Raw genomic sequence first — 27,478 nt, 5'->3', positions numbered from 1 at the left:
CCCAAAAATCTATCACCACAACTGCTAGAGAAGGCACATACTGCTGGCTAGTTGTTCTCTACTGCATGTCATGAGACAGAGAAGACTCTGTCTGTGGTGTACTCAAAGTCTAAGGAGGCTTAAAGGACAGTTAGGTAGAACCACTTCAACAGAGAACACCATGTATGGTAGGTGGCATGATTTTCAAATCCTCAGAAGGCAGGATCACTTGGCTCAATTACAACAGCGTCATACACTGCTATCAGTCTCTCGGTATGTTTTCCAGCCCTTGTGCATACTGCTTAATGGGAAGTAGTCAACTTTTACTCAAGTGATCACTTCCTGATCTGAATTCACCTTCCAGACAGAGTGGTGCCTGAAAGTAAGTCACCACAGTGGACGCTTGAAAGAGCAGGTGGACGCTGTGCTTGAGCACCATGACAGCATCCAGAAATGATCCAACATGCCACCAGTTATTGCCACTGACAGTAATGATTCAGTTTACAGACACTACAGAGTGGCTGCCGAGGGGGGTAATTAGGACTTAATTCCACCACTAATGAAGAATACAACTGTCCCTTCTCTATGCGGCAGCTGGGTTCTACGTTAGATTTACATCTGCCTATACTGAGGAACGTACTGCAGTCAGCCTAGTAGAGATCACAAGTTAAAAACCGTAGCGTGTTCAGTTCAAATTTCATGTCTGGCAATTCATCCAATATTTATGTAAAGACTGAAAATGACAATTAACTTCTGAGGTGGATTTCTATTTGAGTTTAATGACTGTGTCAAACTTTAACAATGACTTACAACGACAGTGTTGATTAACCCTAGGACTCACTCTGCTAAAATTTCCCTAGTAATCCATCTGGGGTCATACATGACCCCAATCAATATATAATTGACTGTGTGTACTAATCATTCAGAGAACAATGTACTGTCATTTAATACTGTTTGTTTACATTTTATTTATTATTTAGACACATTTCACAGCTTTTTTAACAGGTATGCACATAGTAGAATTAAATTACATATGGCAGAGTAATTACATATCAGAAGTTACAATATTACTCTAAGTCATAATTTGTTTCACTCATAAATGTTTCACAATGGCTTCAAATTTACAGAAAATGTGATGAACAACTCAACAGGAAACATAATTCTAACCGGAATCCATACCATAGTCATCTGCACATATTTTGCAAGTAGTAACTATTTCAGAATGTTCCTTGCAAACAAATTTGTTACACTTTTTGCATGTTGAACTGTATTTTGTGTCCTTTGATCGGGGGCAAATGGAGCATCTGCCTCGCTTTCTCTTCTGATTGTCGGGTATTACGTCTGGATGTCCATTGTCTAACAGATCATCAAATCCACACCGTTTGATACTGCTAATAATATCCTTGTTCCTTGCTTGTGGTAAACTCAAACGACGTTCCACTTGGGGCTTTGCCATTTCATTGGCCAACTTCATTAGAAAAAGACTTCTCTCTGTTTTTTCAACAGCAACACAGAAGAGTCTGTAGGCATTGAGTGCAGCTAGATCGACAAGATCATAAAATACTGCTAATGGCCAACGTTTTGTACCCTTTTTCACAGAATAGTAAGAGCTCATTTGATCTAGCGTATCAACACCTGATTTTGTTGAGTTGTAATACAACACTACTTCTAGTTTTCGTTTCAAGTTGTTTTCTTTGGGCACTTCAAATGATTGACGTTGTGTTGACAGGAGTAGCACAGCCTTATTTCTTTTTGGAACATACGAAACTAATAGGGTTTTACCACTGTATGCAAATCCGGTAGTGCATTCTTCCCCAGTTTTCGAAGGCAAAAACTCTTTTGGGACTTCTTTTCTTGTAGAACGTAGAGTACCTACAAGTGTCAACTTCATTTTCAACAATTCTTGGCCAAGGTCATAGCTCGTGAAAAAATTGTCAGTGGTAATATTCCTACCACTGCCAGCCAGATGACGCACTAAATCTAAGACCACTCTCTTGCCTTGATTCACTTCTCTCACATCACCACTCCTTCCAGTGTACATTTGAAGATTTGTCAGATAACCATGTTCACAGTCTACTGTGCACCATATCTTGATGCCATACTTTCCTGGCTTTGAAGGAATGTAGACCTTGAAACTGCACCGACCTCTGTATACGCAAAGATGTTCATCAACAGTAATGTTGCTGGAAGGTATACATGATGTTTGACATTGCACGGCAAACAAATCAAATATTTCCTGTACAGCTTCAGCCTTATTTCCAGTCCTCTCTTTCCTTTCAAGTCTTGTGATGCGGTCGTCAAAACGAAGTGAACGCAGAATGTCCTAATATCGCCTCCTCGACATAGTAGCACGGAATAGAGGAGTTCCATATTCAGAGTCTTCTGTACGCCATACAGAATCAGCAAGCCTAAAAATGAAAGAAGTTCGCATCTGTCTGTATCACGCCAGACACCGAATTTTCCAGACACTTTCAATTCATTTCCCGTTGATTTGTGAACTGAACTATTATATCCAGCAATTCATTAGTAATAAACTGCCTGAAACAGTCAACAGCTGAGCTAACACTAACAGTACTAGGAATACCTGCTGAAAATCGTTGTATGTTGCGGATTGGAAATCTACGAATTGATGGTTCTTTTGTACTCCATGCAATATCCCGACCCCTGCTTACCAGTGCTGCACTTTCATCTTCTCCACTGTCATCATTTTCAGCAAGAATATCATTCTCTTCTAATTCATGTAAACAAATTTCATCACTTTGGTCTACCTGTGTCTCTGTTCCATCATCTTCGGCGTCACTACCTTCTGAATCACTACTGCTACGAAATAAGTCTTCCATAGCTTGTTCTACACTATAGCCAGGAGCAAAACGTATTCCATCCATGCTGAAATTACACTGCAACAACAAACGTACAACAAACGTACAACAAACGTACAAACGAACTTCCAGTTTGAGGTTAGTTCTGAGTAACACCTGAATAACACCTGAATTCAGTGTTACCAACTCAAAATACCTAAGAAAGAGATTGATAGTTGATAATCTATACATTCTATGAATGTTACATATAATCTATCTGGGGTCATAATTGACCCCAACAGTAGTTTTTGTTAATTATTGATTTAAATGTTGCGTCAAGCGCTCTAAAAATTTTTGTGAGAGAACTACAATACTGAGTGGTAAAAGTCATAAAATTCTGGATTTTTACAAGAAATAGAAATATTATTTTATCCATAGTAAAGATGATTGGGGTCACCTATGACCCCAGAGTGAGTCCTAGGGTTAATGAAAACAGTCTTGCTGTGCACTTGTGGTTAATTTTGATGATCACATACAATGTAACAAACACTGAAACACCTATTATAAATGGTTTGGACTTCATCCTAAGAAATTTGTTTTTGCCACACTGAAACAATAGCAAACTGACTTGTCTGTGTTAGGTTACTGCATTCAGACTGTATAGACCTATTGTCAGGTGTAGTATGTAGCTACCTATTTACATGTACCGAACTGAAGCACGAGAACCCCAAACTGCTGTAAACAGTAGTTTTGACTACATCGAAGTGGTATAAAATTTTTGCACTTCAATCTTTGGTGTGGACTACATTATTGATAGTAGCTTATTTTCACTGCCAGCTTTTCAGCCAGTTATCGGAGGAGGTGCCGGTTATTGAGGACATCTGTGCAGGTAAAGCAGCTAGGCTAAAAACCTCTTGGCAGATTTAAGTTGCCCCACCAGTCTCTGAAGTTTTGTGGATGTGGAAAGCTGACAATTTCTTAAGCAAACCTGCTACATGTTTAATAACACTAAATACCACTTTTCCACATTACTTTTACTATTTTCTCAGTCATTTACAGAGCCCTCTTGGCTGGGCAAGCCTTGTAAAACAGAGGTGTGGCAAGATGGCCCACCAACTATTCTGCTCAATAGCCATGCATTTCATCGGTGCACAGTGCATCCTCACAATTCAACTGGTTAAGCCAAGATTCCCATTCCCTGTGACACACAATGTTCCTGCATCACCAGTCACTGGAGGATGTCCAGAACTTATGGTTACAGAGGACTGATGGTGTTTACCAGTCCCAAGCTCAGGAAATCCATGTTCACCTAGCTTGTACTCAGTGAATTATTGTTCAGCTTCCTGAGGTGCTCACCCCCCCTCCCTTCCCCATCATAACACAAGCATAGATATGTGCTTGGTAGTGCTGTGATGCTATTTGATGAGTGAGTTTCTTTGTGGTATGACATCAGTAGTAAAATAAAAGGTATTTGAACAACTGTTATGACTGTGCCACTCCTACCTCAGCTTTGCAAACTGACCTTAAATCCAACAGAACCCTGCACAAATGTGGGAGTTATAGCACATTCACACCTAAGACTGTGCAGTTACTCTGTTAGTTATGCCCGTCATTGCTGTCGCTCTGTTAATCCTAGGTGGCCAGTTTTCAAAATACGTTTTATTACGATGTTCAATGAGGAAAAAGCATTGCTGAAAACCAATGTATGGTCCCAGAATGAAACTATGACTTTAGTGAAATGAGCATTGCTGTGAAGCTGCCTGGCAGGAAAACCAGGCGTTGAACCAAGCCTTACACTCAGATCATTTCCTTTTATACAAGAAGAATTATAGCATTTAATATATCTTCTTGTAGATTTTACACAGGTATTAACATAATATCAAGCAATATAATTCTACATTTGCAATAGAAAAATAAGCAAAACTTTAAAAATATGAAAACTGGTGGTGAATGAGAAATAGTGAGCATATATTGTACTTTACTTCACTATTACTGTCATGATTTCTGGTAACAAGTCTCAAAAATTGTGTGCGATGCATTATTTCTCATAACCAAATGATTAATTTCTGCTCTATTACCAACTAATATTTTCATATAGTCATCAAATATGTAAAGTTAGCTCTAGTTGTCACACATTTTCTTTTGCATATAATATGCTAGAATACTGAATATCAAATTCACGAGAAAACACAGAAATTTTATACCAAATTGAGAACAACAACAAGTACAAACAGATTTATTTACAACAGTACTAAATTACAAATAAAAGTTAGTTAACAATTTCAAGAATTTCACACTTTGCTAATAACAATCTTAGATCGCAGCATGTTGGAATATAAAAATACAGAAACCAGTGCTTTACACTCACATATAAAATCTTTACGTGCCACAGAATACTGATGTGTATATCACAGGTCATTCATAATTTAACAATACTCATTTACCAGTGTAAAAATCTGTTGTGTTGCTCCATCCCCAAAAAAATTATTACCGCGTGGGAGAGTTCAACACTAGACAATTCATGTGTCTCTTTTTTTTTCAGACAGATTTAAATCTGCATTGTAATCATATTTGAGTGTGCTCAAGATGAGAACACAAGAATTAATCTATGACTTAAATGCCCCATTATGAGCAGCTCTACGTATAAAATCTTTTAGGGTGTCACCTTCAAGTTTACTGAAATCATCTGTCTGAACTACAGCTGTCATGTGATTCAGACAAAACTTGAAGCAGAACTCCTCAAGTTCCTAAAATGACAAACAAAACAAACAATAAATTATAAATCAATTATAAGGAATAAAAGAATAATCATAAATATTAAAATGCCTACAACTCATCATCAATCACATAGGTTCAAGGAAATGGAAGATAAATATCCAAAAAAATACACCTTCCGAAAGCAAAGAATACACATTTTGCAAACAATAACTAGAAAACAATGCATACAGCTTCCAAAGGCAGTGTAGCGCACGCACACACTCCGGAGGCAGTGTGCACACATTCTGAAGAAATGTGCACATCTTCCAACCTTCCAAGTCTTTTAGTGGGATTTTACACAATGAAACAGAAAAGATTTGCATTCTGAAATCTGAACAAAACTGTACACAAGAATGTTAGTAAACTGGGTGGAAAGACAAGAAATGCAGTCCATAGTAACAGCAGGAATACACAATAGGAATAACAGAGAAAAATAAATAAAACAGTAAATATCTTATATTTCATTACAGCAAAATGTAGATAAAAATACTGAAGAGATCAGCAGAAGAAAGTGGTTGCCCACAAGAGCATATTGTAGTTGTTGCATGTTACATATTTGGCTAAACTGAAAGACAAGAATATAAACGCAATAAGACTGAGCAGTTAACAGATAGTATTTCCTAGTGGTGTATGTGGAATGACTTGTTACCAACATGTGGTGCATTTGAAACTACAATGGGCATTCAATAAGTAAGGTAACACATTTTTTTCCCAAACAACTTCGGTTGACAAAATGTGGAATTTGTTATGTGACATCATGGAATATTCCTGCTTCAGCTCCTACAGTTTCACGAAATTCCCATAGGTGAGGGTGCTATATGCAGCCTTCAAAGTGGCATCTGCAACAGAGGTGCTTCCCAAACAGAGAGCTGTTTGTGGATTTCTTTTGATAGAAAACCAGAGCATCACAGATATTCATACACTTTGGGTGAGGCATCTGTCATCATTGCAACAAGGTTGCACAAACCTGTCCAATCTGCCATCTGCTACCCTTAGGAAACGGAAGAAACAACTTCAATGTGTTCGTAGCCACAAATATGCACACGAATTTCTCCTCTTCTATGAGAACACAAGGCCCCACAGAAATCTGTGCATGCAAGAAGAGTTCATAAAACTTCACTGGACTGTCCTTCCTCATCCACACTACAACTCGGACCTCGCACCTTCTGATCTCCATTTGTTTGGCCCAATGAAGGACGCCCTCCATGGAAAGCAGTACATGGATGGTGGGGAGGTTAATGATACAGCAAGACATTGGCTCCTACAATGACTAGTAGAGTGGTACCATGTGAGCATACAGGACCTCCTAGTAAGGTTGTCGCACTGAATGAAGATTTTGTTGAAAAATTTGGTTTTGTAGTCAAAAGAGTGGGGAACAACATGGTATAATGGAATCCTAAATAAATCCAACCTATGTTTAAAAATAAAAAAGTGTTGCATGTTGAGTGCCACTCGTACAGCAGATAACTTGATCAGGCAAATCGCCACTAAACTGATGGCCACCAATTTCTTCCACTGACCTCTTCAATTAGGTTAAATTTCCTCATGAAAACAAAGCCAACAGCAATTAAGCCTGAGCTGAGATTTGGTAATGAAAGGCAGAGGAAAGTGAATTAGTGTTTTTGAACTACTTTAACTACTACACCACTCCACTCAGTTTCATAACAACAAAATACTGACAGAAGTATCAGTCACAATAAAAAATGGCGCAATACTCCAGGAGGAAATTAACGGCAGTAAGAAGAAAGAATATAATTTAGGATGATGAGCCACTAGATACAATGATAAAATAAAATAGATAACTAGAACCACAAATCGAGAAATCAATTAAGTACAAGCAGTAGGCAGACTAAGGCAAAACACAAGCAAAACACTGGAAATTGCAGGATAATGCACTGAATAGATAGGGTGAAATAATATCAAGATAAAGAAAATCCTAAGGTGGTGGTGGTGATATGCAGTGTTTTCAGTGTTTTCAATCATACAAGTCATTTCTATCAGCTTCCAGACAAGGAAAGTAAAGTAGCTGTGCATCAACTCAAATACTTCAAAAAGACAAGAAAAAAAAAAAACCTGCAGAAATACCTCTTACACTGTCTTACATATACAGTGAGTTTCAAACTCTTTGCAACAAATGTCTAAGGGTGGGAGATCGTATGACGGAGCAACTTTTGTTAGAGACAAAATTTTCACTGATGCTTGCTGGCAGTGCTAGCCGTGTTTCTGTTGAATTTTCCAGCCAAGGGATAACGATATTTCACAGAACCCCACTAAATTGTTAATGATTTTGGTTTGTTGGCTGGTTGGTTGGTTGACTGACTTACATGGCATTAAGGGATTTAACAGCGAGGTCACAGCACCTCAATCCATGAGTAGTTCATCCAAAATTAGAGATGTCTGTGAAGTGCTTGTTCAGACAATGAAAGTACATAGAAACACTATGACTGAGGCACTGAAGACAATACTGATGCCAGAGCTGAGAAAGAATTTACACATAAGAGTATGGATAAGATCAGCATTTAGGTCAGAGCACATGATGGGTCTCCCAAGGCTCACATCCAATGGTGAGAAAAGTCCCAACCCTCTCATTTGATCCCAACAGGCTGATGAAAGGCTGAAGGCAGAGCAAAGAATGTATCCAAGTCGGGAGATTCAGAATAGTATATGTGAGAAGGCTGATAATTTAATGGATATCAGCTGGACAATCAATAATAAGAGAAGAGAAATAGATAAGGCAGCAGATGGATATCCCTGGGGTTCGTTGTGTGATGGCAGTCGCCCCTATTACAGCCACTCACCCCTGCTTTAGTGCAGTCAAGGCATTAAAGAGTGCTCACTATTGAATTGAGAGCTACCTCTAAAATAGCAAAATGAGTGCAGTAGAATGAGAGACAAACCACATCTAGAAACAATTAAAACAGGGTAAGACAGTGAAGAAAGACTCAGCAGTCAACGAGGTATGGTCCAGGGCTTCCAGACCTAGCATGCAGCAGGAGGTGCCCCAATTGCAGCCAACATGACCCCGCCCCAAGGTAGCCTAAATCCTTGTACCAACCTGCTCAACCATCTGTGAATCATCTGCCAGTGTCTGAGGCAAAAAATTTGGAAGGTCATGGAGGGCCAATAGAAGGGTCATTCCATCAGGATATAAGCTACTTTCCATAAGACTACACAACTACAATGTGGGGGTGGCTCGTTATGTAAAATAAAACTATGGGTTAGCCTTCTATGACCAAAGTAGATTCCTTCCAGGTGGAATAGAAGGAAGTGTGCCAGACAGCAGTCGTTTCCTTGACAGTGCAGAGTTTATTAGAGAGGGCAGTAGCCAACCAAATGTCATTCTATCTCCATATAAGTAGAGGTCATATTCGCACCTGCAAATCCACATCTGGGAAGAGGCACAGCAAATGGACACGAGTAATCACTCCTATAGCTAAATAGTTGGCCAGTTCATTTTCTGAGGTACCCACATGACTTGGAACCAGAAGGAAGACAACCAAGCAGCAATATGACTAAGTTCAGCAAGGAATTCATGACTAGCAGGTTAGATACTTCCCTCCCGAGGCCCGACAAGACGCCTCCTGAGACGCGGCAAGGTAGGAGTAGGCAAAATGCAACAGGGAATAACAATATTAATGTGCTAATAGTAAACTGCAGGAGCGTCTACAGAAAGGTCCCAGAACTGCTCTCATTAATAAACGGTCACAACGCCCATATAGTACTAGGGACAGAAAGTTGGCTGAAACCAGACGTAAACAGTAATGAAATCCTAAACTCAGATTGGAATGTATACCGCAGAGACAGGCTGGACAGTGAAGGGGGAGGCGTGTTTATAGCGATAAGAAGTGCAATAGTATCGAAGGAAATTGACGGAGATCCAAAATGTGAAATGATTTGGGTGAAGGTCACGGTTAAAGTAGGCTCAGACATGGTAATTGGATGTCTCTATAGGCCCCCTGGCTCAGCAGCTGTTGTGGCTGAGCACTGAAGGATAATTTGGAAAATATTTCGAGTAGATTTCCCCACCATGTTATAGTTCTGGGTGGAGATTTTAATTTGCCGGATATAGACTGGGAGACTCAAACGTTCGTAACGGGTGGCAGGGACAAAGAATCCAGTGAAATTTTTTTAAGTGCTTTATCTGAAAACTATCTTGAGCAGTTAAACAGAGAACCGACTCGTGGCGATAACATATTAGACCTTCTGGTGACAAACAGACCCGAACTATTTGAAAAAGTTAACGCAGAACAGGGAATCAGCGATCATAAAGCGGTTACGGCATCGATGATTTCAGCCGTAAATAGGAATATTAAAAAGGGTAGGAAGATTTTTCTGTTTAGAAAAAGTGACAAAAAGCAGATTTCAGAGTACCTGTTGGCTCAACACAAAAGTTTTGTCTCAAGTACAGATAGTGTTGAGGATGAGTGGACAAAGTTCAAAACCATCGTACATAATGCGTTAGATGAGTACGTGCCAAGTAAGATCGTAAGAGATGGAAAAGAGCCACCGTGGTACAACAACCGAGTTAGAAAACTGCTGCGGAAGCAAAGGGAACTTCACAGCAAACATAAACATAGCCAAAGCCTTGCAGACAAACAAAAATTACGCGAATCGAAATGTAGTGTCAGGAGGGCTATGCGAGAGGCGTTCAATGAATTCGAATGTAAAGTTCTATGTACTGACTTGGCAGAAAATCCTAAGAAATTTTGGTCTTATGTCAAAGCGGTAGGTGGGTCAAAACAAAATGTCCAGACACTCTGTGACCAAAATGGTACTGAAACAGAGGATGACAGACTAAAGGCCGAAATACTAAATGTCTTTTTCCAAAGCTGTTTCACAGAGGAAGACTGCACAGTAGTTCCTTCTCTAGACTGTCGCACAGATGACAAAATGGTAGATATCGAAATAGACGACAGAGGGATAGAGAAACAATTAAAATCGCTCAAAAGAGGAAAGGCTGCTGGACCTGATGGGATACCAGTTCGATTTTACACAGAGTATGCGACGGAACTTGCCCCCCTTCTTGCAGCGGTGTACCGTAAGTCTCTAGAAAACCGTAGCGTTCCAAAGGATTGGAAAATGGCACAGGTCATCCCCGTTTTCAAGAAGGGACGTCAAACAGATGTGCAGAACTATAGACCTGTATCTCTAATGTCGATCAGTTGTAGAATTTTGGAACATGTATTATGTTCGAGTATAATAACTTTTCTGGAGACTAGAAATCTACTCTGTAGGAATCAGCATGGGTTTCTTGACTTCTGCAAGGTATTCGATACAGTTCCCCACAGTCGTTTAATGAACAAAGTAAGAGCATATGGACTATCAGACCAATTGTGTGATTGGATTGACGAGTTCCTAGATAACAGAACGCAGCACATCGTTCTCAATGGAGAGAAGTCTTCCGAAGTAAGAGTGATTGCAGGTGTGCCACAGGGGAGTGTCGTAGGACCGTTGCTGTTCACAATAGACATAAATGACCTTGTGGATAACATTGGAAGTTCACTGAGGCTTTTTGCGGATGATGCTGTGGTATATCGAGAGGTTGTAACAATGGAAAATTGTACTGAAATGCAGGAGGATCTGCAGCGAATTGACGCATGGTGCAGGGAATGGCAACTGAATCTCAATGTAGACAAATGTAATGTGCTGCGAATACATAGAAAGAAAGATCCCTTATCATTTAGCTACAATATAGCAGGTCAGCAACTGGAAGCAGTTAATTCCATAAATTATCTGGGAGTACGCATTAGAAGTGATTTAAAATGGAATGATCATATAAAGTTGATCATCGGTAAAGCAGATGCCAGACAGATTCATTGGAAGAATCCTAAGGAAATGCAATCCGAAAACAAAGGAAGTAGGTTACAGTACACTTGTTCACCCACTGCTTGAATACTGCTCAGCAGTGTGGAATCCATACCAAATAGGGTTGATAGAAGAGATAGAGAAGATCCAACGGAGAGCAGCGCGCTTCGTTACAGGATCATTTAGTAATCGCAAAAGCGTTACAGAGATGATAGATAAACTCCAGTGGAAGACTCTGCAGGAGAGACACTCAGTAGCTCGGTACGGGCTTTTGTTGAAGTTTCGAGAACATACCTTCACCGAGGAGTCACGCAGTAAATTGCTCCCTCCTACGTATATCTCACGAAGAGACCATGAGGATAAAATCAGAGAGATTAGAGTCCACACAGAGGCATACCGACAATCCTTCTTTCCACAAACAATATGAGACTGGAATAGAAGGGAGAACCGATAGAGGTACTCAAGGTACCCTCCGCCACACACCGTCAGGTGGCTTGCGGAGTATGGATGTAGATGTAGATTCTCTAATAGCTACAAAACACTGCATGTTCCTCGCAATGATTGGTGTTCCTGACTGGCAGGAGATACAAAAGCATAACCCACGCTCATACACAGTTTTTGATCCACCAGTGTAAAAGATGTTAGCATCCTGACACTCCTGAGGAACAGTACATAACAGACGCTGAAAGGTCATGGGGAAAGTGAGAATTTAGGACCTTGAAGTAGATTGATCCATGGCGAGCTGAATGAAGTACCAACTCAAATGTCGAACAACTGGTAGGATAAAAACTGATTAATATAAAAAGAAAAGCCCCAGTCATGGAGGGTAAGTAAAATGCGATGGTACCAAGTGCTCTGTGTGTGTGTGTGTGTGTGTGTGTGTGTGTGTGTGTGTGTGTGTGTTTTGGCATTAGAAAAAAAGCCTGTTGGACTGCTATTTACAACTGGACCAGATGGTCAGCTGTAGATCGTTCATCCTGAAAACCACACTGATGGAGAGAACAAAAGGTCCCAAGTTTCAAGAACCCAGCTTAATCTGTAGACAACCATCCTATCAAGCAGTCTGCAGAGCATGTTTGTAGGTAACTGGTCAGTATCTGTGAAGAGACATTGGGTTTCTGCCTGTCTTAAAGACTGGGACGACCATATTATCTCGCCAAACTTGGTTGAAGACCTCAAGTAGAAGTAGCCTTTGAGCAACATACAGATGTTGGTGTGTGTGATGATGAATTGAATCAGAGCCTGGAGCCATGCTGTGAGACAAGGCAAGAGCCTGAAGCAGTTCCCCATCAGCGGAAGGTTCATTATATGATTTGGCATGGTGGGGGTGGAACATAGGGGGAGGGGGGGGGGCATTTCTAACTTCTTGTATCTGCAGTAGAAAGACAGCTAGATAAGAAGAGAATGCCAATGTTGCTGCAAAGTGGGTCAAAAAGTTTTCAGCAAGAGTCAATGCATCAGTCCAAACACCATCCTGAAGGACAAGACCCAGAACATCTGTGGATCACTGGTGGCCCACACTGGGATGAAGAGGCGTATGTATCCAGGAAGGAGACATAATGCTCCGAGCATTACTTCTTACTCTGTTTAACTAGATAGTAAGCCTTAGCACAAAGTCATTTAAAACTCATGAGGTTGATCTGTGAAGGATGTCACTTTAAATGTTTTAGGGTTTTTCAGCAATCCTGATCATTAAATCTACAGTTGAAAGGGTGCCACTGGCAGCACTGGAGTGGAGAGTGGCATTATCACTGAGGAAAAACAGATTATGGCCAGTAAGAAATTGGCAAAGTAGAAGGCCCTTACCAGACAAAGTGGTATACTACCCCACACAAGAGATGCTGAGGGCTTTAAAATCCTGCAGTAGGAGAAAACAGGGAGAAGGTTGTTTGTTAAGGAGGTAAACTCAAGGTAAATAAGGGCCTGCCTGTATACATGTAAAGGTTGCAAATGGTGATCACTGAGGAGTTTGAACTCTCACTACCGTTGCTTCCGAAGTGCTCCCAAGGGGAATCCACTTACTGACCTGATCAGTGTGAACCAATGTACAGTGGGAACCACAAGCGAGGAGAGTGGTAAGAGAACTGGTTTCAAAAATATTTAGGTAGTGCAAGTGATGGCAACTGGATGTCATACCAACAGGATGTGGGCATTCATATTTTTTGTGCGCCTTAGTATACAGCAGGCAGTCAATAGATTTCTATTCCTTTATTTTCTTGTGTTTCTTGAAGATTGGAAAAAAGTGGTATGCCATGCAACTGACACACAGAGATGGCTGCTCACAAGGACTGCCTTCATGGAGTGACCATCTGCAGTTACCGCATTCTGGGTCCACTGTGCAGTGGAATGACATACGACAAAAGCACAGGCATCAAAAGCACCTCATGCACGATGAGTATAAAGTTCCATGACACACCTGCACATCATGGCTAACTCTTGAGAAAGACATGCCCTTCAAAGCCTAAAATAAAGACACACATACGTATTCTATTGTCCTTGGGACAAAATGTACACCTCATCGGGGAAGATTAGCCCGTAGCTCCTCTACTGTTTAAGAGTGAAAGGTCTTGGTAGAAGATGATTCCTTGGACCATATTTGAAATCTTGTATGGAGCAATGGTCACTGGTATGTTACCCAGTTATTCCAGGACTGAAGAGCTGTAGATCGTGCAGCAGAAGAGAGTCAATAGCAATCCATTGTGCATTTTTCCTAACGACTCAATTTCTCCAAATTTATCTTCAATATTCCCTGCAAAAAATAAATGTTTTGTCGCAGTAAAAATACCCCATCAGTTCAAGCACATACAAACAACTGAATACATTATTTTGCTCTTAGACTTCTGGCTTGTCCCTCTTCACACAGGGTGGCCAGGGAAGGCAAACACTAAAGTTTCAATACCTATCTGAAGAGACGGCCAGATCAATTGTTCTAGCATAATTTAAGACGTTTCATGTGCAGAACAATCATCCTGATGCCACCTTCTCCAGTCATGGGCTTGCCCCACAGGTATAAACCAGCCTCAGCAAACGCTATGTGGCATGATGGCCAATGCCGGGAGTCCTGATGCCCCAGTAAGACGGGCATCTACTCCTTGGCATTTGTGGAGAGGCAGCAGCTCAGGCATCAGCATTGTGATCCCTGTTTTGTCACAGGGCTCAACTGAAAGGGTACAAAATGACCCCATCACGTCAGATTGGCTACGGCATTTTGTTCTCTTCCTGTAATGTTCTCTCAGTATAATGGACTTTAAATTTGATAACGTTAGTAAATATCTTATAGCCAAAAATCAACAAAATTTATTCCATTGTTATTATCCACACCCTTTATGTTTCCTTTTTTTTACTGATTGGCCTGATGGCAGGTTATGACCACCACCTAGGTATTTCTTGCCCAAAGCAAATCAGGTTTTGGAGAGAAAAGGGATCAATGTAAAGATGACTCACTTGGATTTTTATAAGGTTTTATATTTATGCTGTTTTCACTGTTGATCCTTTAGTTTTTCATGTAATTTATTACAATTTTATGTTCCTCTCACAGAATTCCTTCTTCCTCTTCTTCTTCTGAAGTGGCTAACAGGCATACTTTTTGCCTGTCTGCAAGTTAACATGTCATCTTTACTGTAAGCAGCAATCTATCTTTTCCTTATGCTATTAGCGGATAACAAGTTGAATTTAACATTTTGCTGAACTTCATAAACTCCAAGATTTTATAAATTTGTAAGAGGAGTTTTGTCTCATTATTTTCTCAGGATGATACAAAAACTTCCCAAAGTTAACTGTGATTTTCTTTTTCTTTTTTGCAATGGCTTTTTTTCTAGTGTCAGTTGGTTTTCTCTTTGTCTTTCTGTATGTTAATATAGTTCCTAGTTGCTGCTTGCTTGTAATCAATTTTTTTCTGTATCTCATCTCAATTACTTAATCACCTTTTTTCCTGGGTCATACTTTTAACCGCTGTTCATTTCAACATCTTTGTGAAATTCTCCAATTTTTCTTCCATGTCTTCCTCTAAACTGCTTCATTCAATTCACATAACTCAACAAGTAGTGGAGGGGTTCTTTACTGTTTTTAGTCCCTGTGTATTAGTATACTGTACATCAATTCCAATAGCTTGTATTAACCATCACAGATATATTTTTACTCAATTTGCTAATTCTATACAAAATCATAAGTAGTTTTCTTTACATGAAAACATCCAATGTAGCCACTGAATACAATAAGCCTGTTTACCTTTTAGATTTAATGTACAAACATCAGCAAAGGTATTGGGGCTTCTTCTGGATAGTAAACTATCCTAAATGTGTTAGGTGGTGTACGTCATATGTGATGGGGAAACCAGCTGGACATTCTCCTCCTGACACACACTGCAATGTGTTACAGAAGTTTTCTGTTTGGATATGCCCCAGAACATGTATTAAGAAACTAAATGTACTTCAATTCTGAGCTATTAGACAGTGCGTTGGAGCAATAAATTCGCCACCAAGTAAGTCCTTCTAAAACTAAGTGACTGGCAGAAAGAGGATATCAAGGCGAAGACAAACAAACACCACTGTTAGTGAAAGGCTTCAGATGTCTCAGATTTATGTTTTCTTTGATACAGAAGTACCAAATATTATGAATGTACAGTAATGAATATGAAACAACAGACTGCCAGCCTGAAGATTTTCATCTAGCAGGCAGAATGGGGGAGTAGTTTAATGATAATGGCGATGTAATAAATTGCCTGGAAAGTAAATGCCAAGATTTTTTGCAAATACATACTTATGGCTCTAAAAGAAATGAGGGAGTTAGTTGTGCATATTACTGCCCTAAGTTGCAAATAGCTGAGATGTTTTTATTGCCACCATTAAGTAGTATTTATGCTGCAGAAGTAACAACAATTAAAGAAGCAGTTCAGTTTGGAACTGAGTAGGAAACGAAGTGCTATTGCCGACAAACTCAAAGGGCTTTGGGCCAGTTAGATCATTGAAAATGGAAAGCTGCTTAAAGGCATATTTACGATGTGATAACATTAATACTAAAAGCCAAAGAAATTAAATTCGTTCTTCTAATGTGGGTAAAGGGATACTTGGGCATTCATCCTAATGAAGTATTACATGGCCTTAGCTAAACAAATCAAAGAAGGATACTTGCTATTTACACAACTTCCATATTCTGACTTCCTACATACATATCAGAAAAAGAGGCTTATGATCAATGGGAAACCCAATGGCAAATACCGCAGCACGAAAATGGTTTCATTCACTTCAGTTCAGTGCAGTGCACTATATCAACAAAACCTTGGTATGGCCAGATAAATTCACCAAGCAGATATGTAACATCTATTATTACAATAAGGCTGGGAAATGCGCGTTTTCCTACACATATCTACAGGATTAGACTGACGGACGCTCCTACATGTAGCAAACATCCAGAACATGATGGAGATCTTGATCATATCATATAGGGATGTTAAAAAAACACTGTCTTTAAAATTTAATTGAAGTCACTAATATAAGCAATGGCTATATTGTCTGCCACATAAAGGCAACAAATTTAATTAAAAACAATTATAATCTTTAGAACTTTCTAGTTTTCTTTGTAAAGGTTCAAGTTCTGTCTTATGTCTCTAAATGAAATTAAGTATGTCAAAAGAGGATATGGTAGAGAGTAGCAAGCAACTTGTTAGTATGTATGAGTTTATATGTTAATTTGCTTGTAAGTAATAATTTTTAGTCCAAAGTTTTTTTCCACATAAGACAATTATAGGCATTACTGAGTAGGTAAATAAAACTGATATGGTCAACTGAATTCTCTGTTTCACTGCACACTGTATCTAACATAATATACAGTGTTGTCAAGCAGTCCTGTATTGATAATTTATGCATAACAATTGGAAACAATTAAAGCTATTTATAGCTTACTTCTTGTAAGAATGTGGAATTGTGGTTTATTTAGGTAATGAAGTGCATTTACAGTCCATTTGGTGTGCACACTGGAGACATGTCAAAAATTTTGAACACAGTTAGAGTGATTTTTACACTAATAAATAATAGCTCTACAATAAACAACAACACTATAATGGTATTCCTTGCAATATGAAATACGAGGTGCATTCAAGTTCTAAGGCCTCCGATTTTTTTCTCCGGTCTGGAAAGAGATAGAAACATGAGCATTGTTTTAAAATTAGGCCGCGTTCATTGTCAATACGTCCCAGAGATGGCAGCACTGTACGGCAGATGGAATTTTACTGCCAGCGGCGAGAATGAGAACTGTTTTAAATACTTAAAATGGCGACGTTTTCCTTACTTGAACAGTGTGCAATCATTCGTTTTCTGAATTTGCGTGGTGTGAAACCAATTGAAATTCATCGACAGTTGAAGGAGACATGTGGTGATCGAGTTATGGATGTGTCGAAAGTGCATTCGTGGGTGCGACAGTTTAATGAAGGCAGAAAATCGTGTGACAACAAACCGAAACAACCTCGGGCTCGCACAAGCCGGTCTGACGACATGATCGAGAAAGTGGAGAGAATTGTTTTGGGGGATCGCCGAATGACTGTTGAACAGATAGCCTCCAGAGTTGGCATTTCTGTGGGTTCTGTGCACACAATCCTGCATGACGACCTGAAAATGCGAAAAGTGTTATCCAGGTGGGTGCCACGAATGCTGACGGATGACCACATGGCTGCCCGTGTGGCATGTTGCCAAGCAATGTTGACGCGCAACGACAGCATGAATGGGACTTTCTTTTCATCGGTTGTGACAATGGATGAGACATGGATGCCATTATTCAATCCAGAAACAAAGCGCGATTCAGCTCAATGGAAGCACACAGATTCACCGCCACCAAAAAAATTTTGGGTAACCACCAGTGCTGAAAAAATGATGGTGTCCATGCTCTGGGACAGCAAGGGCGTAATCCTTACCCATTGCGTTCCAAAGGGCACTACGGTAACAGGTGCATCCTACGAAAATGTTCTGAAGAACAAATTCCTTCCTGCACTGCAACAAAAACGTCCAGGAAGGGCTGCGCGTGTGCTGTTTCACCAAGACAACGCACCCGCACATCGAGCTAACGTTACGCAACAGTTTCTTCGTGATAACAACTTTGAAGTGATTCCTCATGCTCCCTACTCACCTGACCTGGCTCCTAGTGACTTTTGGCTTTTTCCAACAAATAAAGACACACTCCGTGGCCGCACATTCACCAGCCGTGCTGCTATTGCCTCAGCGATTTTCCAGTAGTCAAAACAGACTCCTAAACAAGCCTTCGCCGCTGCCATGGAATCATGGCGTCAGCGTTGTGAAAAATGTGTACGTCTGCAGGGCGATTACGTTGAGAAGTAACGCCAGTTTCATCGATTTCGGGTGAGTAGTTAATTAGAAAAAAAAATCGGAGGCCTTAGAACTTGAATGCACCTCGTACATTGTATCCTGTTCAAATTACGTCCTACATAAATTCACCCACTGAGAAATAACGTTTCAGTGTCAGTGCCACATCAGTTTGCTTTTAAATGAACCTAAATTCATCTGCATTAACTTGTTTCCTTTTAATTTATTATAAATTTTCATTCCCTTATACTGAGGTCCCTGGACATACAGTTTGAGTCAGTGGGTGGTGAGCATAAAATTTTCTTTGTTTCTTGTAACATGTGAATGTACAAAATGGTTTCCCTAAAATACTTCATGTCTAGTGTATGGAAGACATGGTTATGATTTATAGCGCACATATTTCAAAATATTTGTTCTGTATTTTTAGTATCAGCACTATGTTACCTCAAAAAACAATACCATACCTAATAATAGATTCAAGGTAGCTAGCTTGTATATGCTATTTGTCCTGTGTCCATGTCAATAGTAGCTTATAATATTTGCACTGCAAATGCAAAGCTGTTCATTTTGTTTGTTAGGTACTCTATGTGTCCTGGCCAGCTCAAATGTTTATGCACATTTAAACCTAAGAATTTAACTGAGTCATCTTCTTTTATATCTTGGTTTTTGTGAACAATCATAATCTGTTCACATTTTTCGTCATGAGAATCTTCACTATATTTAGATTCAACCCATTTAGATGAAACCAAGTTTCTAAGATAGTGACAGTACTGATCATAGGTATGGGATTTTTTTCCAAATGATTTTCAACCAACACAGAAGTATCATATGCAAATAGAACTGATGGGGACAAGATATTTAATGGTAAGTCATCAACATAGAAGAGGAATAGAACTGGGCCTAATATGGAGTCTTGTGGAATGCCCTGAGATATTTTTTTCCAATCAGAATAATAATTTGCCCCATATAAAGAGAGGCTACCTCTTTGCTTTCTGTTTGATAAGTAGGATTTAAGCCATTGTAGGGCACTGCCCCTAATGCCATACTAATGAAGTTTGTAAATAAACACTCCATGGTTTACAGAATCAAATGCCCTTGTGACATTACAGAAAATTCCTGCCACTTTATTGCTCTTGTCTAATGATGTACTTATAATCTCAATGAAACTGTTAACTGCATATATGGTGTTTTTCCTTGCTGAAAACCAAACTGATTGTTTAGAAAGCAAACACTTACATGATATCCTTGAACAAGACTAAATCTGGCATAATGTATCCATCTTCCTCTCAGAAAATTGTGCCCAGCAATGGCAGACTTGATTTTCAAGCTAACAGAGAATGGTTTGTTAGAGGCCAACTCGAACCAGATGTTTAGGTAAAACTGGGGACACTCAACCTGTGCACAAGAGCCACACTAAGGATGGGTCAGATATGTTGACAAGTAACTATGCAGTCATGATAGAAGTGGAATGTCATGATCATATCTACGCAAGTGAAACTGGAAGTTTTGGCACACAATATCAGTTTACAGAATGATAAATATCAGATGTAGTCAACGCACACTGTCCTTTTGATGCAGTATATGACTATTTCAGCAAAACGTTTGAAGATATTGGACACAAGAGTAAGTCATGGAGTACATATCAGATGAAATATATGAGCCTATGTCTGAAAATATAACATATATTTCCTTCAGAAAAACACAAGGTCACTGAATCCTACAACTGTTGATTAAATAATCACTTTATTCGGCCTTTGTTTAGAAAATGGTAACTATAAAACTATGCGGCTTGAGAATAAATTTGAATAATACTTGTTGCAACATATATTCAATGCAAGTATTACAATCAGTTTTTTTTCTTTACTTATAAGCTGAATCACATAACTAATGAGGAGATACTGAATAGGATTGGGGAGAAAAGGAGTTTGTGGCACAACTTGACTAGAAGAAGGGATCAGTTGGTAGGACATGTTCTGAGGCATCAAGGGATCACCAATTTAGTATTGGAGGGCAGTGTGGAGGGTAAAAATCATAGAGGGAGACCAAGAGATGAATACACTAAGCAGATTCAGAGGGACGTAGGCTGCAGTACGTACTGGGAGATGAAGAACCTTGCATAGGATAGAGTAGCATGGAGAGCTGCATCAAACCAGTATCAGGACTGAAGACCACAACAACAACATAAGCTGAAAAATAATTTACAATTAGTAACCAATCTGCGATGACGAATAAGTTGCTAGATTAGGTTTACAAGGGTTTTTTTTCTATGGATGCAGAATGAAACATCCAAAGAAACAGAAGTCAAGATTTCAACAATGGTTTGAAATTGAGCAGTATTGTGTAAACTCAATGAACAAAAGGAACTACAACTGAATGAAGAACAGTGGATGTGGAACAATGTAAAGAGTGACTACCCAAAACAGAAAAAGACTGATGAAACAAGACCTGAGGCGGAAACAAGAAATAGCCTGACTGGAACAAGGAATGAGGGACTGACCAAATGAGATGAAGACAGGAACGAGAATGACTTGAGGGACTGTTCCTTAGGAGACATTCCTCAGTTGTTCTGCTCATTTTAGTGAACTGTTCCTATGAACCTGTCACTTCAAAAATGACTCACCTCTACTTTTAACTGTGTAGGAACAGGGAATGAGGATCATGTGAGTAGATGGGATAAGAAAACTGGAAAAAGGTATTGAAGTCTTAAAGTCTGAAATTGTAAAGAGATGTAGCATGGAATGGGTAGGGTTTACCTTAAGAACCTATTACTAAGACTTACTTGACTGAATTTTTATAAGATCTGGAATGCGGACACTATGAATGATTTTCATGCTTAGATTTCACCCTTATTGGGCTGTAGAAGGGAGCAACAGAAAAACACAGATAAAAAAATTTTAAAAATTGGACGATTTTCAATATTGTTTAACACATATTGCACTGTAAATTCAGCGAAAATTAAAATTCGTTAAATGTAAAACAGAATCTGTTCCAATAAATAACGTAAAAGAAATAAAGTACTTGGAACTTATGTTGTCCAAGACGCCATTGCATTCCAGAGAGATACTCTGCGTATTGTCAGCAACACTCCTCTCACAATGCACAGTACATTGTACATTTTGTATTTTTTATAAATTTTAACAAAAATACAGGAAATTAGATGCTAACAACAAAAATAAGAACTTGATGCCAGTAACAACATGAGAAACTACATGCTACTAATAATAAGGGAAACTATATCCTAACAACAATAAAGGAAACTTGGTATACACATTACTAAGGTATATATTACTAAGAGCTTAGGTTACATGATAAACATCAAATTACTTTTTTCAAACCAACAATAAAATTTCGGGCTGAAAGAGTTGAAATGTGTAGTTTACAAGATGATACCCATACTTGGCAAATCACTGAAATGTATATCAAGGCTACTCGCCATTGTACCTTGTATTAATGTTTTTTCTATTCCTTTCCCATATGGAGTGTGTGAAGAATGACTGCCAAAATACCTCTATGTGCTTTGTAATTAGTTTACTCTTGTCTTCACAGTCTCTGTGGGAGTGATATGTAGGAGGTTGTACTGTATTCCTACATCATTCTTTTAACACCATTTCTTGATATTACATAAGTAGGCTTTTGCGGGATAGTGATGTCTCACTTCAAACTGTATGCCAATTCAGAATTTTCAGTATCACTGCAACACCCTCCCACGGGTCAAACACAAACCAGTGGAAATTTGTTGTGCCCATCTCAGTATATGTTTGAGAAGCCTTATTTGTTGTTTGATATGGGGCTCACACACTTTACGATGAGTCTCACATATGTTTTGTAAGTAATCTCCTTTGTACACAGGTAACATTTTCCCAATATCTAACATCTACATGACTATTCTGCGATTCACATTTAAGGGAGGATGTAATGGATTTTTCATTAATATTATTTTCTTGATCTACACAGTTTACTCTATGTTGTGTGTGAATTTTATGGTGATACCAGCTTTAGAAATGCCTTTAAATTGTTAAACTGATTAACTCTGCACTGGTGGCCACTCCCACCTTTTCCAACATTTGGGGAACTGCTTTCTTCAGCGGAATTTTAGTCAGTGTGCAGGCTATTTTCTTTCAATATCTTTGGCTGATATCTATATTACTTTTGAATGCATTATGGGAACAGCAGTGATCAATGTCTTGTAAATAATTACTATTAAAAACAGTCTTGATCACGATTTATTTTACAAGGTGACCGGTTTCGACCACTACTGTGGTCATCTTCAGACCATTGAGTAGGAACCCCTTTCTGTTGGAGAATCACAACTGAGTTGTGATTCTCCAACAGAAAGGGGTTCCTACTCAATGGTCTGAAGATGACCACAGTAGTGGTCGAAACTGGTCACCTTGTAAAATAAATCGTGATCAAGACTGTTTTTAATAGTAATTATGATATCTATATCTCTGGCTGACATCTATATCTTTGCCTGAAAACTTTCTTGCATGTGGTTTATTTACGTTTTGACAATACTAACACACATTAGTAGGTGGAAGGCTGAGTTCACAAGTCTTTACATGAAAGTCAAGATTTGTGCATAATGGGTGGTGGCAAAATTGTGTCTAGGAAACAGAGGTTTCGTGGAAATCGGTTTAGCAACAAAAAAGAGGAAGCAGCTTGAAATGAAGAAGATAAGCTCTCAGTTTCAGCATCAAAACTTGGGACAGGAGAAATATACAGGCGTGTGAATGACGTTGATATGGATTCCACTGGATTCAGACTTATTGATTTAGAGCTTCTCAGACAGGCTATAAAGTTTTCATGTTCAAGTGTTAGCTGCAAAAATACGAAATGCATGATCGTTGCTGAAGAAAGAAGAGTGGGAATAGCTTGTGATTTTAAATTAATTTGTAATTCATGTGGCTATGAATTTTCATTCTCCTCCTACAAAAAAAAACTGACACCAGTACCTATGAAAGCAATTTTAGGTTAGTATATGCTCTGAAATGCCTTGTACAGGGCAGGGAAGGAGGTAGTTTATTGTGTGGTTTTCTTACCATTCCTCCACCCTGCACAAGGTTTGAAAAAATAAATAAAGAAATGTCTGATGGCGTGATACTGCCAAAGTTTCTATGAAGGAAGCAGTGGAAGAATTGGTGAAAAAAAAAAGAAATAGATCCTCGGGGAGATAATCATGACAGTGAATCTCCTACAAATGTTACTGACCTGTATGTGTGTGTGTGTGTGTGTGTGTGTGTGTGTGTGTGTGTGTGTAGATGGGACCTAGATGAAAAGGGGTCACACATCTCTGTATGGAGTAGCATCTATTGTTGGTACTAACTCAGGTAAAGTTTTATACGTAGAAATTATGTCTAAATACTGCCACCAGTGTGCTACAAGGAAAATGTCCAACAATGAAGACAGTGAGAAACTGTGGCAAGAAAAGTATCCAGTAACATGCACTAAAAATCGTAGTGGTTCAAGTGGGGGCATGAAGGATGCTGCAGTTGTGAGGATGTTCTCCAGATCTGAGGACCGGTATGGTGTTAGATACACTAAATACCTTGGTGACGGGGACTCCTCTTTGTTCAAAGTTGTAACAGATAAAAATCTGTACAACACAACAATAAAAAAGTTGGAATGTGTTTGCCACATCCAAAAGAGGCTTTGTTGCTTGCTGAAAGATGAGAAAGGTGACATACTCGGATGGAAAACCATTAGGAGGAAAAGGCAGGCTTACTCTGAAAGAAACCTATTCTCTTCAGTTATTTTATGGGAGAAGTGTCAGGAAAAAAACACATAATTTAGAGGCAATGAGGCATGCTATGTGGGCAATTTTTTTCCATGAACTATCCACTGACCAATGCACTATCTGTGTCCAAAAGACAATTGATGTAAGTTCAACAACAGAAATGAGACGTATTCACATAAACACTCATTACCAGAACCTGTTATGAATGCAATTAAGCCAACATTCAGGTTTCTTGCAAACCCTGATTTATTGAGGAAGTGTCTTCATGGAAAGACACAAAATGCAAATGAAAGCCCCAATAATTTAATTTGGATTAGATGCTCAAACAAGACATTCTGTGGTCTTTAAGCACTCAAAATAGGTGTCTATGATGCAGTTTTATGTTACAATAATGGAATAATGGCAGAATTGAAGTACTGAAGAGAGTTGGTATAGATCATGGTGTGTTTACAACGAACGCATTTTACACCATTGCGAGAGCAGGGTCAAGAAAGCCAACAGATCAGTGTCTTACCTGCAAATACAGATCAGGCAGATTCAAAGAGGACAGTAGAAGAAACTGGAGGATAAAGAGTATCAGTATGGAGGATTTTGAAATTGAGGTAAGCTTATTACATGTAGAAGTATGAGAAGAATATCTTTGAACCTCATTTTCTCTGTTTTACATTTTTTATGTTATTAGAAGCCTTTTCTCAAAAATTATATGTGCTAATGCTATGAAATTTTCAGGAACTGTTCACAACGTGTTGCATCTCCGTGGAACAAAAAAATACGAGATACTGCAATTACATTCAGATTTTTAGATGATTGTATGTAGAAACAAAAGTTAATTTTGGATGTGCAAAATTAAAAACTCTGTTAACGATACAATTTGTACCATAAATTAATAATTGTAGTTCAGTGGTCTTATAACCTTCTCAGGAGACTACAATAAAATTTTCAAATTAATTGCATGATTAGAATTTGAGTTATGACTTTTTATAAATAAAGACAATAAAAAAATTAAAAATTCAAATTTCTGGCAAAATATTAATCCTGCATATTTTTATTGTATTTTTCCATTAAAACATAGCTCTTTTGTTTTACACTTGCACAATTTTAGATTAGCACATTAATAAATATGGCTGTAATGATGTTTTAAGTAAATGTTTACATTTTCTGTTACATCCCCCTTTAAGTGCTTGGCAGAGGGTTCACAGAATCCCATTCAGACTATTTCTTGATTGTTTCACTCTCCAACAGCACATGGGAAAAATGAACACCTAAATCTTTCCATGTGAACTCTGATTTCTCTTATTTTATTATGATGGTCACATCTGCCAACACAAGGAGTCAATCTGAATCTTTTCACACTCAGAGGAGAATGTCAGTGATTGAAATTTTGTAAAAAATTTTACGGGAGGCGGGAGGGGGGAGGGAGGTGGGGGGGAGGAGATCTGTGAGATCATTCCAGTTTAAGTTGTTTGTAATTGTAATAGCAAGGAATTTAGCTGAATTGACACACTTTAGATTGGTGAGATTTATTGCGTAAGCAAAATTTAATGGATTCCTTTTAGTACTCATGTGAAGGACCTCACGTTTTATTATTTATTCAACTGGCACTTTTCACAACATACAGATATCCCGTCTAAATCATTTCGCAACTCAGTTTGATCTTCCGATGACTTTAATAGATGGTAAATGACAGCATAATCTGCAAACACTCCAAAATCCTGCTCAGATTGTCTCCTAAATTATTTATATAGTTTAAAGCAGCTAAGTGCCTGTAACATTTTCTTGAGGAAGAGCAAAGGGGTTATAACACTTCCTTTCAGAACAACAGATATCACTTCTGTTTCACTCAATGACAACCCATCAAATACTATGAAATGTGACCTTTCCGACATGTAGTCAGGAATCCAGTTGTGCAACTGGGGAGATACTCCATAGACACAAAATTTGATTAGAAGCTGCTTGTGAACAATGCTTCTGGAACTGTAGAAATATGGAATCAGCTTCAGAGTCCCTGTCGATAGCCGTCATTTCTCCATCTTGATAAAGAACAAGTTGTGTTTGACATGAACAATACTGTGTTAATTTGTGGCGGTTGTGTGTCATTAAATTATTTTCTTTGGGGTATTTTGTAATGTCTGAACACAGTATATTTGCAATATCCTACAGTAAATCGTCATCATTTCTTCTTCACCTTTGCCTTCACCTCGTATCTATATGGGGGTGGCATGTTAATTATCCCTCTGACACCCTTTTTGTTGCCAAACCCCTCCTCTCAAAGGATGGAATTTGTGTACCTAACTGTCTGTATCTAGTGCTCTCATCTGAAAGTGAGTGAATGTTTTCTAAATCTTTGTGAATCACGTAGCTGAAGTGGGACGTGACTATCAGCCGACTGTTTACCTAACCAAATGTGGGAAACTGCCTAAAAACCACATCAAGGTTTTCCGGCACACCAGCCCTCGCTGTTAATACGCTGGGTGAATTCAGTCCTGGGCCAGCACACCGCCACGAATCCCTGAAGCAGCATGCTAATGAGTGCAACTATCAAGATGTATTAAATCAATGTCAGTGATATGTATCTATAATTCAGCAGATTACTTCTACTTCCTTTCTTTGTGTTAGTGTGACTTGTGCAACTTTCCAGTCTTTAGGTACAGATCTTCCATCAAGTCAGCAGTTTTATTGGACTGTTGGAAGTAGAGCTATTTCACCAGCCTACTCAGAAAGTAGGTATACAATCTCTAACTGGTATACAATCTCACCTTTATTAAATGTAAGCTACTTTGCTACACTGAGGATATCTACTCCTGAATTACTCATGATGGCAGCCGTTCTTAATTCTAAAACACTTACAGCATCATCTTTGGTGAAGGAATTATGGAGAACTGTGTTTATTAACACAGTTTTAGTGGCACTGTCATTGGTAACATCACCATTGCTACTTTGCAGTGATGGTGTCAATTGTGTATTGCTGCCAGTTTAGTTTACATATGACTAGAACTTCCTTGGATTTTCTCCCAGTTTCATTGCGGAAACTACAAAAAGCATCTCACATCTTAGTCCACACTATGTTTCAAGCTTCTGTAAGACAATGTTTACCT

The 27,478-nt window shown here is 38.9% G+C and overlaps 1 protein-coding gene across 3 annotated transcripts in view; it reads right to left on the bottom strand.

Moving 5' to 3' along the window:
• Positions 1 to 5,032: 5,032 nt before the first annotated feature.
• LOC126457595 (RCC1 and BTB domain-containing protein 1-like) overlaps positions 5,033 to 27,478 on the bottom strand; it is a 196,652-nt gene continuing 174,206 nt past the window's right edge. The window contains exon 12 of one of the 3 annotated variants that reach the window (XM_050094034.1): positions 5,033 to 5,524. In XM_050094034.1, the coding sequence (XP_049949991.1) occupies positions 5,384 to 5,524 (141 nt within the window). In that variant the 3' untranslated portion in view covers positions 5,033 to 5,383. The remainder of the gene's footprint in view (positions 5,525 to 27,478) is intronic. The other 2 variants (XR_007585494.1, XM_050094036.1) reach the window with 2 other exon arrangements.

This window comes from Schistocerca serialis, chromosome 2, assembly GCF_023864345.2.
Source record: "Schistocerca serialis cubense isolate TAMUIC-IGC-003099 chromosome 2, iqSchSeri2.2, whole genome shotgun sequence".
NCBI classification, from domain to species: domain Eukaryota; kingdom Metazoa; phylum Arthropoda; class Insecta; order Orthoptera; family Acrididae; genus Schistocerca; species Schistocerca serialis.
The sequence above is the reverse complement of the archived record's forward strand: the minus strand, read 5'-3'. Positions and strand labels throughout refer to the sequence as shown.